Consider the following 13,985-nt stretch of genomic DNA (forward strand, 5'->3'; position numbering starts at 1 on the left):
GGTGTGATCATGTATGTTAGTGTGATCGTGTATGTTGGTCTGACCCGTGTCCTTGGCGGTGAGCCGGCGTCGTGGCTTCAGTTTGGGAGGCGTGGCTTCGGTGCAGCCGGGGGGGAAGCTGACGTCTCTGTGGAGGGGGGGCGGGCCCTGACCGGGTGCTGGGCTGGGGGCCGGCTTCTTGATGGAGGGCAGGTAAGGGGCGCTGTTGGGGGACAGAGAGCCCCCCAGGGGCCGGGGGAAAAAGGAGGGGCTGAGAGAGCGGGTCACATGGTTAGGGACGATGGGCGTGGCCTGGAAGGATGAGGGGGGTTGTCTGGAGGGGAGGGGGGGCATGGACGGGGAGGAAGAGGAGGCGGATGAGGAGTGGGGGGGGTACGGTGGCTGGCGCTGCCCTGGGTGACTGGGTGGCCACTGGCTGTCCTGGGGGGCCCTGCCCTCCTGGTCGTCCCCTCGGCCCATGCCGGGGTAGGGGGGCCCCTGGCCCTGCCGGCTGTATGGGAAGCCCATATCTGTCCTGGGGTGCCACATGTTGGCCTGCGGCCCCTCTCCGGGTCCACTGGACACCGCCGGAGCTCCTGGGCCCATCACGCTGTGCTGCGGGGGCCCCTGGCGATCTCGGTTGTATGGATACGGGTACTGGCCCTGGACAGGCCGCCGCTCAGGGCCCATGTAGCCAGCTCCTCCTCCCCCGAAGGGGCCAAACATGTCGGGCTGCTGAGAGGCGAACTGCTGCACACCGAACGCCTCGCCTTCATGACGCTTAGCGGGTGGATACATCGCCTCCATCGGACGCTTGTAGCCCTGCAGACAAACAGTGAAGACAAACACTTTCTTAGGCCGCTGGTCTTGTTTTCTTCCTCATTTATCGATATAAGAACTCTTCCTCTTATTGGTTAGTGTTAATGTAGCCAGATTGTGGCTTCCTTTGTTAATATTGGAGGGACGACCAATCACAGAGCTCCCTGACATATTTCACCTCGCTACTAGTCAAAGTACGTCCTGATAGGGCGAGACACAGAGCTACTTTTCTGTGGTGGTGATGTTGGGAAAGTTCATTTTGACTTAGAAACATTTTGATTTTATGTTAAATGATTTATAATATAAGTATTTTTCAGCTACTCTCTTGTAAAGTCAGACGTGAAGCACTCACCTGCTGCTGAGGGTACAGGGGCTGATGGGAACTGTAGGCCATGTTGTGAGGAAACTGCTGCCCGAAGCCGTCGTGTCCGTGCCTGAAGAGATGGAGAGATGTCAGAAAAAAACGATATTCAAACTTTATTTATACTCCACAACCCAGAAAACAAAACTAAACAAACTTGAAAAACACATTTCTTCTCTCCCGGCTCATCTCTTACCTCTGATGGGGGTATCTGTTGGCGGGGTACATGCCGACTTCGTTTCCAGAGGGACCCATGCTGTTCTGACCTCCTCCCTCCGGCCCCATCGCATGGTCAGGTCTGTAGGACACAAACGCACACAGGAACTTAAAGAAACAGTTCATTACTTTTAGATATAGATACAGATATAGAGTTTAGCAGTGGGAGGAGTATTCAGGCAACACGACTTCTCATATAAACTCTGCCTGCTTCTCTCAGAGGAAGGAAAATAAAGTTTTGTCTTGAAAAAATCAGCTTTAAGTTACAGAAAGAATTTCTAAAACACGGCGAGTCATTTTCAACTGAGCACGTTTACAGTCTTGATTGACATCAGAGTCTACTTTGAACTTCCAAGTCCTCAGTGTGAGTATCTTACCTCCGCTCAAAGCCGGGGCCGTAGGGGTACTGGGGCCTGGGGCCCATCCCTGTCAGGGGCCCCGAGGGCGGCCCGCGGGGGTACATGTCCTGCATGGCACCGCTGGGCATCTGGCCGGGACCAAAGGCCTCGCCGGGTCCTGGACCTGAAGAGGGAGAGGGAAGAAGAGATGACTTCATTTGGTACAAATTAAAAATGAGTATTTTCTTTTCTCTTGTCCTTTTTTTCCGATTTTGTTAGTTTATTAGTTTCTGGTACAAACTATCAGTGTTAATTATTAATGTGCGGTGAGTTCTTACTGTTTGTTACCAGTATTTTGTATTGTTTTGCCTGGAGGACATTATATGTATATATATTATATGTGGAGATGATATGATGTGATTCAGGTTGTACTGTGTTGATTCCCTTTTCCCTCCTTGTCTATTTATGTTTAAAAATAATTTAAAAAAACAGTTTTATTAGCATGTTTCTTATTAATACACTACTTTTATTTTTCATTTGTGACCTTTTTATTTTTAATCTTTTTCGTCTTCACCTGTAAATGTTTTATCTTCTTCATGTTTAGTCGATGTGTAGTGAATTTATGAGACTTACTACTCTCACAAGTGCGTCACATTACAATTATGTAATTTTAAAATGCTGCTGCGGTCGATCTCTTTGCAGTAAGTTTTAAATGTCTGTTGGCTCATTTTCACAGAAATGCAGTGAAACATCGGCTGCCTGGAAGGAAGAAACTCAATCTAAAACCTGATGTAGAAAACGCTCAGCGGTGATGTAACATTCATGCAATATGAGTTCAACTAAAAACTGAAAAACCTTCTTCAACCCTGATATGAACCTGACAGTAAGACGGTTCAGGCTTTGACCACCAGGGAGCAGCAGAGTTCAGTCATTCCCAGTGACTGAACATTGAAGGAAACTGGAACTGAAACTGGTACTTTACTGGCCAGAGCAGAGAACTGCTGGTTTTCTACTGGCTCCTTTTATATATTTATGGTTGACTCACTACAAGTACTGTTATTTTCAGGATAAGATACACCAGGGATCAGCAATAAAGTTCAACTATGGGCCACTTCTTTCAGGATTTTTCATTGTGGGGCCGTTAACCAGTACAGTGGAACCGAGCTTCTATTTTTTGTTTGTTCATTTTTATTTTTCCCCATTTGTAACTGAGGGCTAAAGAAGTAGCAGCTTCATTTAACACTAATTGGGCTCATACAGTGAATATATGAACTGGCAAAAAAAAATGGCATCAACACAATATTCAAAGACTGTCATCTATTTGTCTCTTTATAAGGACGAATCTGTTCGAATAGGCTGAAGTTGTGGAATTAAAACAATGTTAGATTCACTCTGGGGGGTTGGAGGGACGACCAATCACAGAGCTGGGGGGCCACATATTTTTTCTGGAGGGCCGGAATTGGCCTGAGGACCACTATTTGCCAACCACTGTGTTAAGACTATTCAGAAAAGCCATCATTTGACATGCGAGTGGGACTTTACATGTTTTATCACCGTTTTAAAAGTGTTAAACACACTTTATATAGAAAAAAAACTGATGAACCACAGAAATAGAGAGAATATTAACAAGACAGCAGCTGAGATTCGTGTTTTATTTTTTGGCCAACTCACTGAATTAATGTTAATAAACTCCGGTGAGTACATTTGCAGGTGAAAGATGTTCTTGTAGCCAGTAAAATCAATCGTCACAGACATAAACTTTAATTTCCTCCAGGTTGTTAAGACAGTATTAATTGCGGAATTTATGATTTAAATCACAGCACTTGTGACATGAAAACTGAACTAATTATAAGTGTTTATTCATTTACAGTACTTGTCAACAATTATAACTTCTCCTATGAATACATATTTTATATTATTACAACTGTGTTTTACTGTTTATCTGTTTATACAGCAGCAAACACTTCTGAGTGTCCACAGGAGGACAGATTATAGTTTACATTATAGTGTGTTACATACAATTTATTAACTATTTATATACTGATTATACATGATAAATAGTTGAGGTGTAAAGTATTAATGATTCTCTTTACTGAACTAATGATTTCCACTCTTCTTCAGGAAAAGAAAACAAGGTTCTTCATTTCTTAATAAAGGGTTTCATGCGTACACATTTAAAGTTTGTTGTGTGAAATGTTTATAACCTGTGTCCTCACCCTTCCTCTGTCCTCCAAACGGGTCTTTGTTGGCGTCGTACTGCATCCTCATTGAGGGGTCTGCAGGACCTCCTCCCTGCTGGTAGGGGGCGCCGCCGGGTCCCGGGCCTCGCTTGTTGTGGAAGGCTGGATCGCTTCCTTCAGAGAACGGGTCCTGGACGCTCACTCCACCCATGTTCCTGAACATAAACCACAGCAGAAACATTCAAACAACATTCAGACAACATTCAGACAACATGCACAGAACAAAATTAGAGGTTTTTTTATGCTGAGAGTTTCACTCCCTCAGGATTTTGAAACCTAATTGCAGAATTTCCAGATACATGAAGGTCACAGTGGACATTGATTTCCAAAATTTGCACTGTAGACTAGGGCTGCAACTAACATTACCAATTAATCTATTGATTTTCTGAAGTGATTGATTATCTACGCGGTCTGTAAAATGTCAGCAAATTGTAAAGTGTCCATTATAAGTTCCTTTGTTACAAGACTTTTCAAAATGTCTGGTCCAAAACTAGAGCTGCAACTAACTATTATTTTCATTATCGATTAATCTGTCAATTATATTCTCGATTAATCGATTAGTTGTTTCGTTCAGAAAATGTCACAAAATGGTGAAAAATATAAACCACTTCCCAACACCCAAGGTGACATCCACAATTTAAAGATATTCAGTTTTAGTCATAGAAAACTAAAGAATCCAGAAAATATTCACGTTTGAGAAGCTGGAATCAAAGAATTTTTAAAAAATGACTCCAAACGATTAATCAATTACCAAAATAGTTCAGGATTAATTTAATAGTTGGCAACTAATCAATTAATCAACTAATCGTTGCAGCTCTATGACAGGTGTTTTGCCTGTGACAGGCAGATTCAGTGTTGTACTGACAAGCTTTCTCTTGGGTTTCTGAAAACAACAGCTGTGTGCACAGAAGGGACACAGAAAACATGCTGCAGTGTTATAAAAGCTTATTTATGAACATATTCATTATTTTGAAATAAGGCAACTTGATGGGAACCATTAAAATTACTGTTTAGAGGTAACTAATATGTGTCACTCAGCCTCATGTTTCCATTTTATACCCACATTAATTCTTATCCTAAAAATCGGAATAGTTTTGTCCCTCTGGGTGTCTCATATGTGTTTATTTTAGATGCGGTGTGCCACAAGGCTCGACCATGGGTCCTCTACAGTTTAGTTTATATGTGCTAATTTTAGAGCAAGCATGATATTACTGCCAGTTGTTGATATGCAGATGACATTCATCTTTATATCTCTGTCAAACGAGCTCAAATATATTTACTTTGACTTTTGTATGAACTGTATCTCTGACATCAGACTGCAGAGTTTGTATCTTTTTCAAACTGAACCAAGATACATCAGAAAATTTAGTAATAAGAGAGAAAGGACAAAAGGGATAAAGATATGTGTTCCTGTGCTGGTGAGTGACTCCAGAATTAATCATTCAGATTGACCAGATGAATGTGAGATTTCGGCCTCTCCCTTACCTGTTTCCAGGCTGTGGGCCCATCTGGCTGTGGGGGGTGGAGGCTGGAGTCGGGGGCTTCAGGTCTCCGGGGGCCTCGGTCAGGGAGCTGCTGCTGGACTGAGGGGTGTTGGGGCCCTGCAGGGAGCCCGAATTGGCTGCAGAGACACAGACCAGACAGAAAACCTGCTGAGAACAATGGTTACGTGTCATCATGTAATTTTACGCCGCAGTTATTCAGACATGCCTAAAAATAAGAAATAAGCGGATGCAATATTAAACAACTGAAAGAACTTTTTCAACAGGATGGTTATTTCTTGTGGGGTCCACTTTCTTTCCCCCATCCTTCTAGGGACCAACAACTTCCTGGAGACCGGCAGACTAGATCATAACTGCAGCATTATCCTGCTGTACAAAAACAGAAAGCAGTAACTACAGAAACAGAGGTTTTTTATTTATTTTTTAAATTCATATAGCAAAACAAACTCAATAACTAAGATGTTTGATGTTAAATATAAGTTTTTCAATACACAAAACAAGAAATTACAATTACTGTATAAACTACCTTTAGCAAAGGCTATCCCATCAGCTAGCCTTGAAGAATAGGTTCACAATTTTTTTAAGTCTGTCTTAAAATAACAGTCAGGTGCCCATCAAATTCCCTCTTTGTGTTTCCTCGGACGGTGTTTCCTTGTTGAGCTGCGGTGGAAGTATAGTAACAAAAAGAGGAACTCTGACACTAAAAAGACTAATGTTGAAAGATATCTACTTGATTTGACTCATTTGGACGCTGAAGCTTCATATTAGCTCCAGATAAACTTTTAAATACATTTGTTGCACAGGAGGACTGTGGGTTTTGTCCTTCATCACTTCCATTGTAAGTGCATTATGAAAGGATCTTCTAATGGTCAGTATGAACAAGAGGAATGATTACAGCGAGAAAAACATGTTTCAGTGTTTATTTGGGCTCCTGACTGTTGTTTTAAGACACACTTGAAGAATTGTGAACCGTCCTTTAACTGGCCAGAGTGCGGTCATTGAAGTTTGGTTTCAACATGCATTTATTTTCTCTTCCTCAAAAAAAAAACACATTTCTATGTCATTATCATTTTTATATGGTAAGATGTAAAAAAACAGAAAATTATGTTTTTAAATGTGTGTGTAAATTTCATTTGGAATACCAATGGAAATAAGGAACTACGCTGCACACAAGTCAGACTTAAAATATTGTTAAAATCTACTCGACTCTCACGTGTTTATAGTGTTTTATACTTGTGTGATTGTATTGTTTGTTTAGGATTGTCGGGACAGAGATGTGATACATTTTCTCCACTGTCTTCTCCGGTTTCATATACTTTCTGTAATAAAACATCTAAAAGCAGAAATCTTATCAGATGGGGGACGCTGGGACAAAATCTTAATAAATGGGGGTCAGTGGTCTAATTTGGATCAGGTTAAGGGGTTCTTGATGTAAACTAAGTTTGAGAGCCGCTGCTGTACAGTATGTGTTCAGACAGAGGGAGAGGGAGGGAGGTATCGTGGGAATTTAGGTCAGATTGAGGTCACTGGTGTTTATATTCACACTCTCCTCCCCCGCCTGACAACTCACTCTGCTTCTCAGTTACATAATCAGCGTTGTGTGTGTGTGTGTGTGTGTGTGTGTGTGTGTGTGTGTGTATGTGTGATGAAGGGATTCCTACCGGTGGCAATCTGACATCATTAAAGCCCCTTTTTCACACAGTGAATCTGTAACGCTGCTGGCTTTGTGACATTCAGAGGTGTCTTTTACATTAATGCTCCTTGAAGCTTTATTAAAACATTACAGGATATTTACAGAAAAAGCCACAGCGCTTCGTGATATTTGTCAAAGGAAATGCTGTCACTGTTGCAATGTATTTATACCAACGAAGAAGAAGAGTTCTCGGTTCTCTCGCAGGCTGCATCACTGACAGATTTTAAAAAACTTATTTTGATGTCGAAGCCTTAATTAATGATCATCATGAGCGTGAGCAATGTTCGCCCCCTCTTCTCACAGTAAATGCATTTGTATTTTCTCATCAGTTTCTAGTTTACTGGCTTCTGCTGCCTGTTTTATAACGTCAATGTAATGATTAGATGTTAAATTTGAGATGTTAATGTAAGTCCTATCTGCTCACAAGCAATATGTGTTTTACTGGATATGAGTGACGGATGGAAATTGAAAGCAAAGGGGGGGAAGGCAACTGGTTTTCTTCTCATACCTTTGTTTTCCTGCATCGTGACGGTAAAAAAATAATTTTTACAGATTGCTTTGAATTAAGAAGAAACTCCCTGCTAATGTAAAATGGGTCATTGACAGCTTTTCCTGGTTTATTTAAGTAAGACATTTATTACAGTTGTCTCTCTGTGTGAATTTAAGCTTGTGTTGTAGTCTTTATGTTAATGTGACACATTCAGTTCAGATTGTTGAGAAAAGGTTACAGGTTCGACCTCATCAGATCGATGTGATGACTTTTATTCAAACATTAGACGACATGTAAAACTGCCAGAACATTTATAGTCACATATTCAACCACAAACACACTTCCCATTTTTGGGGACCAACTGTGTTTTGGTGACTTTATGAGGACCAATCTTTCCAGTCGTCACACATGCCTGAAAAAAAAAAACATTCAACCCCAGCTGTTGAACATAAATATTATTTCAAATCTAAATGTGAGAGAACTTTTGCACCGTTTTTTTGTCACTTGTGGGGACACGTTCTTGTTTTTAGTACTTGTGGAGACCACATTCATACACTTCTTGTTTTTAGTACTTGTGGCTTCCACCTTAAATATACTTCCAGTTTTTGGTGCCTGTGTGGTACATCTTATTACAATGACTGTTTTAGCACTTGTGGGGACCATCTTAATACACTTCTTGTTCTTTGTGCTTGTGGAGTCCACCTTCATATATTTCTTGTTTTTAGTACTTGTTGGGTCCACTGCTGGCTTTCTGACATTCAGAGGTGTCTTTTACATTAATGCTGCTTGCAGCTTTATTAAGCATGATGAGATATTTACAGAAAGAGCCACAATGCTTGGTGATATTTGTCAGCTGGTCCACTGCTGGAAAACAGTGGAGAGTTAGAAAGTATTAATACCAACGAGGAGGAGTCCACCTCAATACACTTCCAGTTTTTAGTACCTGTAAACAGGAGTAAGAACGTTGTACCAAAACCCCACACAGGGTTCTTGAGAGTCATTTTGTGCAGTTGTTAAGGACTAAAAGAAAACAGGAGATTCCTTACCTGGGGAGGGAGGCTGGACTTTGGTCTGGGGTGATGGACGTTTCTTAGCGTCTCCCGCGGGCCCCAGGGCCTCAGGTGGAGGCTCCTCCCCTCGCTCCACCTTACACTCGTAGGCGAACAGGTACTGGATGTACTGCTTCTTCAGAGAGCTGGCAGAGCTGCTGGACGTCCCCACGTTCAACAGGGACGACAACTCCCTCCACTTCTTGTTCTTATTCACCTGATGAAGAGTGAAAGAACAGATTTATGGACTAAATTCATCCACAAACCCACTGAAAATTAGACAGAGAGGCAACAAAACAGCTGTAGCCTTAGAATTAGTGTAGCAACAAACAATTATTTCCATTATTTTGTAGATCAAATGTTAATAAGTGGTGAAAAATGCCCACCAAATTGCCCACAACCCAAAGTGAGATATTCAAATTGCAAATTGTTTTTGTTGAGCAACAGTCCGAAACTCCAAAAATATATAGTTTATAGTGATATAAAACAGAGAGAAGTAGCAATCGTTAGTTAAAGTTCTAGTATTTCATTTTTGTTGACTAAAACTAACAATAATCAAATGACTCAAATGTGGCAAAAACATATACATACATACATATTTTTGTAAATACACTAGATAAGGTCCAAAAGTTTTATTTAAAAAATGAAGGAAAACAGGGAGGAAAGAAGGAGATGAAGGAGAAAGTGAAGGAGGATAAAATGAAAAAGTTTGACTGATATCTCACCATGGCCAGCCCTCCGATCTCTCTGACAGACAGGTAGAGTCTGCAGAGGTCCAGCGGCTTCTTGCCAACAGCGGGGAGGTTTGGGACGGGCGTCCCCCTCTCCTCCATGAAGGACAGGTAGCGATCCACCCACAGCCGCCGCTCCGGCTCAGAGCCCATCTCATACAGCCGAGTGATCTTCTCGTTGGTCATGGTGGCCACGCTGGGCTTCTGGAGAGACCGAGACACGGAGACCACAGTCAGTTTGAGTTTATCGATCGTAACACAAGAGAAGACGGCACGATACGACCAAAAACCACCCATTATGCCACTTCAAAGGAAGGTTTTCATCATGTCACAGCCAGCGTGGGGGAAAAAAAAAAAAAAACAGTTTACCAACCAACCAGAGGTTTGAACACACTTATCCCAGCTGAACAGAGTCACACAGAAACCGACAGTCAAGAGCTTGAAACATGGAGGACGACAGTCAGAGAGACTTTCTCATTTAGGTCAACAACTAAGTAAAAATTTTCATTTTCTTGATTCACTGCTTGGTCTATAAAATGTTTAGAAAAATGCCCACATGATGCCTTCAGTTTGCTTGAGCAACAGTCCAAAACCTTAAAATATTCATATATGTGGAAGAAAAACAGGAAATCCTCACATTTAAGAAGCTGGAACCAGAGAATATTTGGCATTTTTGCTTGAAAAACGACTGGAACGATTATTAAAATACATTCACCGAGTACACCTGTGCAACCTAACGCAGTCCAACACAGCAGCTCTGCCATGAATTCTTTTACAAAGCCAAAGAAAATGTCTACGCTTCGTAAAAGTTGAATTTATGGCAGAGCTGTTGTATTGGATTGCATTACATTGTATTAACAGCCACTATTACAGTACTTAATTTAATATTGTGATATATACACACACACTCACTGAGCACTTTCTTTGGAGCACCTGTTCAATCTAATGCGATCCAACACAACAGCTCCGCCATAAATTCAACTTTTACGAAGTTTATACAGTTTTTGTTGACGCTGTCAGAAAGGTGATAATTCTGCTTTATGATTATTAACAAGGTCGTAGTGGGTGGTGGTGGTGGTGCATTATATTGTAAAGTCCAGTCTCTGCACACCTTATCTGCTGCAGCCGTACTCACGCTTTCACAGCCACTTAACTCTGAAAGTATGATTTGCATTGTGGACAAATTTATAACAAGTAAACTGGAAAGTCACCCTGGAAAAACCCACAGACTCCTGTACATTTAATAAAATAAAAAAAAAAACTTACAACAGTGTCTTTATTTTTAAATGTAGGATTCGAAAAATGAGACTCTGTAACCACAATTTAAAACAGCAGACATGTTGTAAATTGTTACCCTTCAGGAGGCAGTTTAAAATATGAAGATTGTGTTTTCTGGACAAAAGAATACTGATAAGAAATGTTGGGCGCACACAGACCAGGAGCCAATCATCAGCCGCGGACAGAACCGAGCAGAGGCCTTAACATCAATTTTCTTCTGCAAAACAATGATTATATACAACCCACATAAGTGACGGCTTCTTCCTGTTTTGACTCTCGAACGCGACCTTCCCTTCACCAGTCGGAGCTTCGCTGTTGTCATCAAGCTTCAATCTGAGTGACAATGTTTGTCAAGTTGATTTTCTTTGCTGCCAACGTTAATTTAACAGATGAATGAATGAGACTGACACAAGCTCTGGTGTGTTTGTGCCCAGTGTGAATATTTTCTGGTTTCTTCAGTCTTCTTTGACAGTAAACTGAATATCTTTGGGTTGTGGACTGTTGGTCGGAACAAAACAAGAAATTTTAGGTTGCATCTTGGGCTTTAGGAAACAGTGATCAGCATTTTTCTGACATTTTATACGTCAAACGTCTAACTGAAAAAAAGTAATTGACAGATAAATCAATAAAGGAAATAATCTTTAACATTTCTGAATGTTTTTCTTCTGCACAGACGGGGATCATATCAAACTCCAAGTCTGTCATGAGAAAGTTATTTTGGATATTTACAACCTCAAAAACCATAAAAGGATGCATTCAGTCAGGAGCCCAAATGAACAGTGAAACATGTTTTTCTTGCTGTAATCATTCCTCCTGTTGAAGCTAATATGAAGCTCCAGCATCCAAATGAGTCAAATCAAGTAGATATCTTTCAACGTTACAGTCTTTTTAGTGTCAAAGTCTCTTTTTGTTACTATACTTCAGGGAAACACTGTCTGAGGAAACACAAAGAGGGAATTTGATGCTAAAAAGACTGTAAATGTGTCAGATATCCACTTGATATGACTAACTCAGACTGCTGAAGCCTCATATAAGCTTCACATCAACTTTTAAATGACTGTGTGGACACACTGTGGATTTTGGCCTCCATCACTCACATTGAAAGCACATTTGAAGGATCTTTTAATATCCAGTATGAACAGGAGGAATACCTCTTTCACTGTTCATATGGACACCTGACTGTTGTTTTAAGACACACCTGGAAAAATTGTGAACCGTCCTTCAAAACCTCAAATGGTGTACATTTACAGTTTTATTAACTTTTCCTGATGCTGATAACCTTTGTTCCTTTCATCTAACAGCAGATTAAAACCTAAAAAGAGTCTAGTTTTTAAAGATTTCGCTGCCTTTTAATGAGAAAGTCTCACAGTTTACATGTAAACAATCACATGTACAGTAGATGCAAAACATTTACAATCACACAGCAGCTTTTGGACTCTGATATTTACAAAAAAGGAAACAGAAAATAAAGACCAGATGCAAGCACATTGCTGCTTAGTCCGATGAAAACCTTGCATCTCCAAAAAAAAAAATCACATTTTGTAAAATAGAGAATATAAAATTGATCAGATTGAACATCACCTGAAGAGTTTTGAGAGAGATCACTGACTTCAGGTGCATTAAATAACCGAAACAAACCGTGTAAACTAGAACTGAGGCTGCAAACAAAGGAATCTGGAGTTACGAGGTTTTCACACAGCAGCAGTAATACACAGGGCTCTACGGTGACCGAAATTTGGCAAAAACTGTCAAAAAAAAAGTAGCATAAAAGTCATATTTACACACCGTAGAACCCTGAAAGATACACCAAAAAAAAAAAAAAATAAGGAAAATGGATGTTGTGCTTTTGCGGCACTTACGGGGCTGGTCGGTGTCTTGGGCCAGGCAGGGCTGCTAATGCTATCACTGTCCTCCCCGTGACAGGAGGACAGACTAGCTGAGCTGGGGGACATGGGGGAGGGGGTGGGGGGCTGGGACACACACTGAGACCTGTAGCTGTCCTGTGATACAAAACACACACATACACACACACACACACACACACAGAAATAATCCAGTGGTGAGGGGGAGTAGTCATGGCGACCAGGTAGTAAGAAAATTAATTCTTCTTTTTCAAGTTTTCATGTTTCGCAGAGCAAACACACAGCTGGACATTCACAGAGCGAACAAGCAGAAGCTCAGGAGAGCGGCGTTAGCGTTTAGCAGCTGGGAGCGCCGGAGGTCAGCTGACAGCCTCGTAACATCACACAGCAGACAGGAAGCAACCACCGGCAAGCAGGTTCACGACGTCTGACTGAGGCTGGTTAACGACGACGAGCTGCTGTTTCTGGTCTGAACATCTTAATAACCCTCTGAAGAGCTTTTAATAGCAGTTTACTGTTCAAATAAAATAAAACCGACCACGAGAGATGATTCTGACGTTTCACAATATTGACATCCTACATACTTGCACTGATGGCGCCGTTTTTGTCTTGTTTTTGCACCATTTTGTTTTGTCTTTGCACTATTTTGTCTCGTCGCTGCACTGTTTTGTTGTGTTGTTTTGGCACTTTAGATTACAATGCAAACATATAATCCATTCAGCAGTCATGGCTGCAGGTGTCAAGTCTCAGACCTAAAAAAAACCTCCTCACACCTTTTAACTTTTACTTTTCACCTTTTAAAGATTATAGATTACAGTAACATTTCCTTTTTTTTTTTATTTTCACGGTATGTGTTCAATTGTGTGGTGTTATCATATAGATACTTTGATCGATTAGTTGATCATAATGTTGGATTAACCTCTTCTTAAATGTAATTGGGTATTTTGGACAATGAACGTCACGCCTTCATTATAAAAACAGATTAAAAACAATCAACAAACTTCCCTTAAAAAGCCTCAAAATGCATTAATGTTATAAATAATGTTATAATATAAACTTCATCTCCCTGAAATCTCTGTATTTAACATCTCAAACTTTAATTTGAAAGCGGACAGACCGTTTAAATAAACCTTAAATTAATTTATTACAGCCTTTAGTCGTTAATATAAGAGCAGAGTGAGGAGCTTAAGCAACATTTAGGACTGTTAATGATCTAAAAAAAACATTTTTAATCCCTTAAAGTGACTTTATTTACATTTCACCTTGATCAGTTTAGAAAACCTTTAAGGTATAATAAATGCGAGACTAAATGAGAGTTATTGCCACAGTTCAAATGAGAGTTTTTAATCCCTTTAGTAGTTCAGAATTAAATTAAAGTCAAAGTGAAACTGTTGTGAAATTGTTGTGAAATTGTTGTGAACTTTAAC

At 40.6% G+C, this 13,985-nt stretch overlaps 1 protein-coding gene across 3 annotated transcripts in view; it reads right to left on the reverse strand.

Moving 5' to 3' along the window:
* arid1b (AT-rich interactive domain 1B) overlaps positions 1–13,985 on the reverse strand; it is a 53,780-nt gene that overhangs the window by 3,990 nt on the left and 35,805 nt on the right. For 2 of the 3 annotated variants that reach the window (XM_067573145.1, XM_067573143.1), the window contains 9 exons: positions 12,556–12,696; positions 9,413–9,622; positions 8,685–8,904; positions 5,439–5,574; positions 3,930–4,108; positions 1,753–1,897; positions 1,356–1,457; positions 1,151–1,232; positions 45–801 (listed from right to left, as the gene is read on the reverse strand). In XM_067573145.1, coding sequence (XP_067429246.1) covers positions 45–801; positions 1,151–1,232; positions 1,356–1,457; positions 1,753–1,897; positions 3,930–4,108; positions 5,439–5,574; positions 8,685–8,904; positions 9,413–9,622; positions 12,556–12,696 — 1,972 coding nt within the window. The remainder of the gene's footprint in view (positions 1–44; positions 802–1,150; positions 1,233–1,355; positions 1,458–1,752; positions 1,898–3,929; positions 4,109–5,438; positions 5,575–8,684; positions 8,905–9,412; positions 9,623–12,555; positions 12,697–13,985) is intronic. The other variant, XM_067573144.1, reaches the window with a different exon arrangement.

Source organism: Thunnus thynnus, chromosome 18 (genome assembly GCF_963924715.1).
Source record: "Thunnus thynnus chromosome 18, fThuThy2.1, whole genome shotgun sequence".
Taxonomy (NCBI): Eukaryota; Metazoa; Chordata; class Actinopteri; order Scombriformes; family Scombridae; genus Thunnus; species Thunnus thynnus.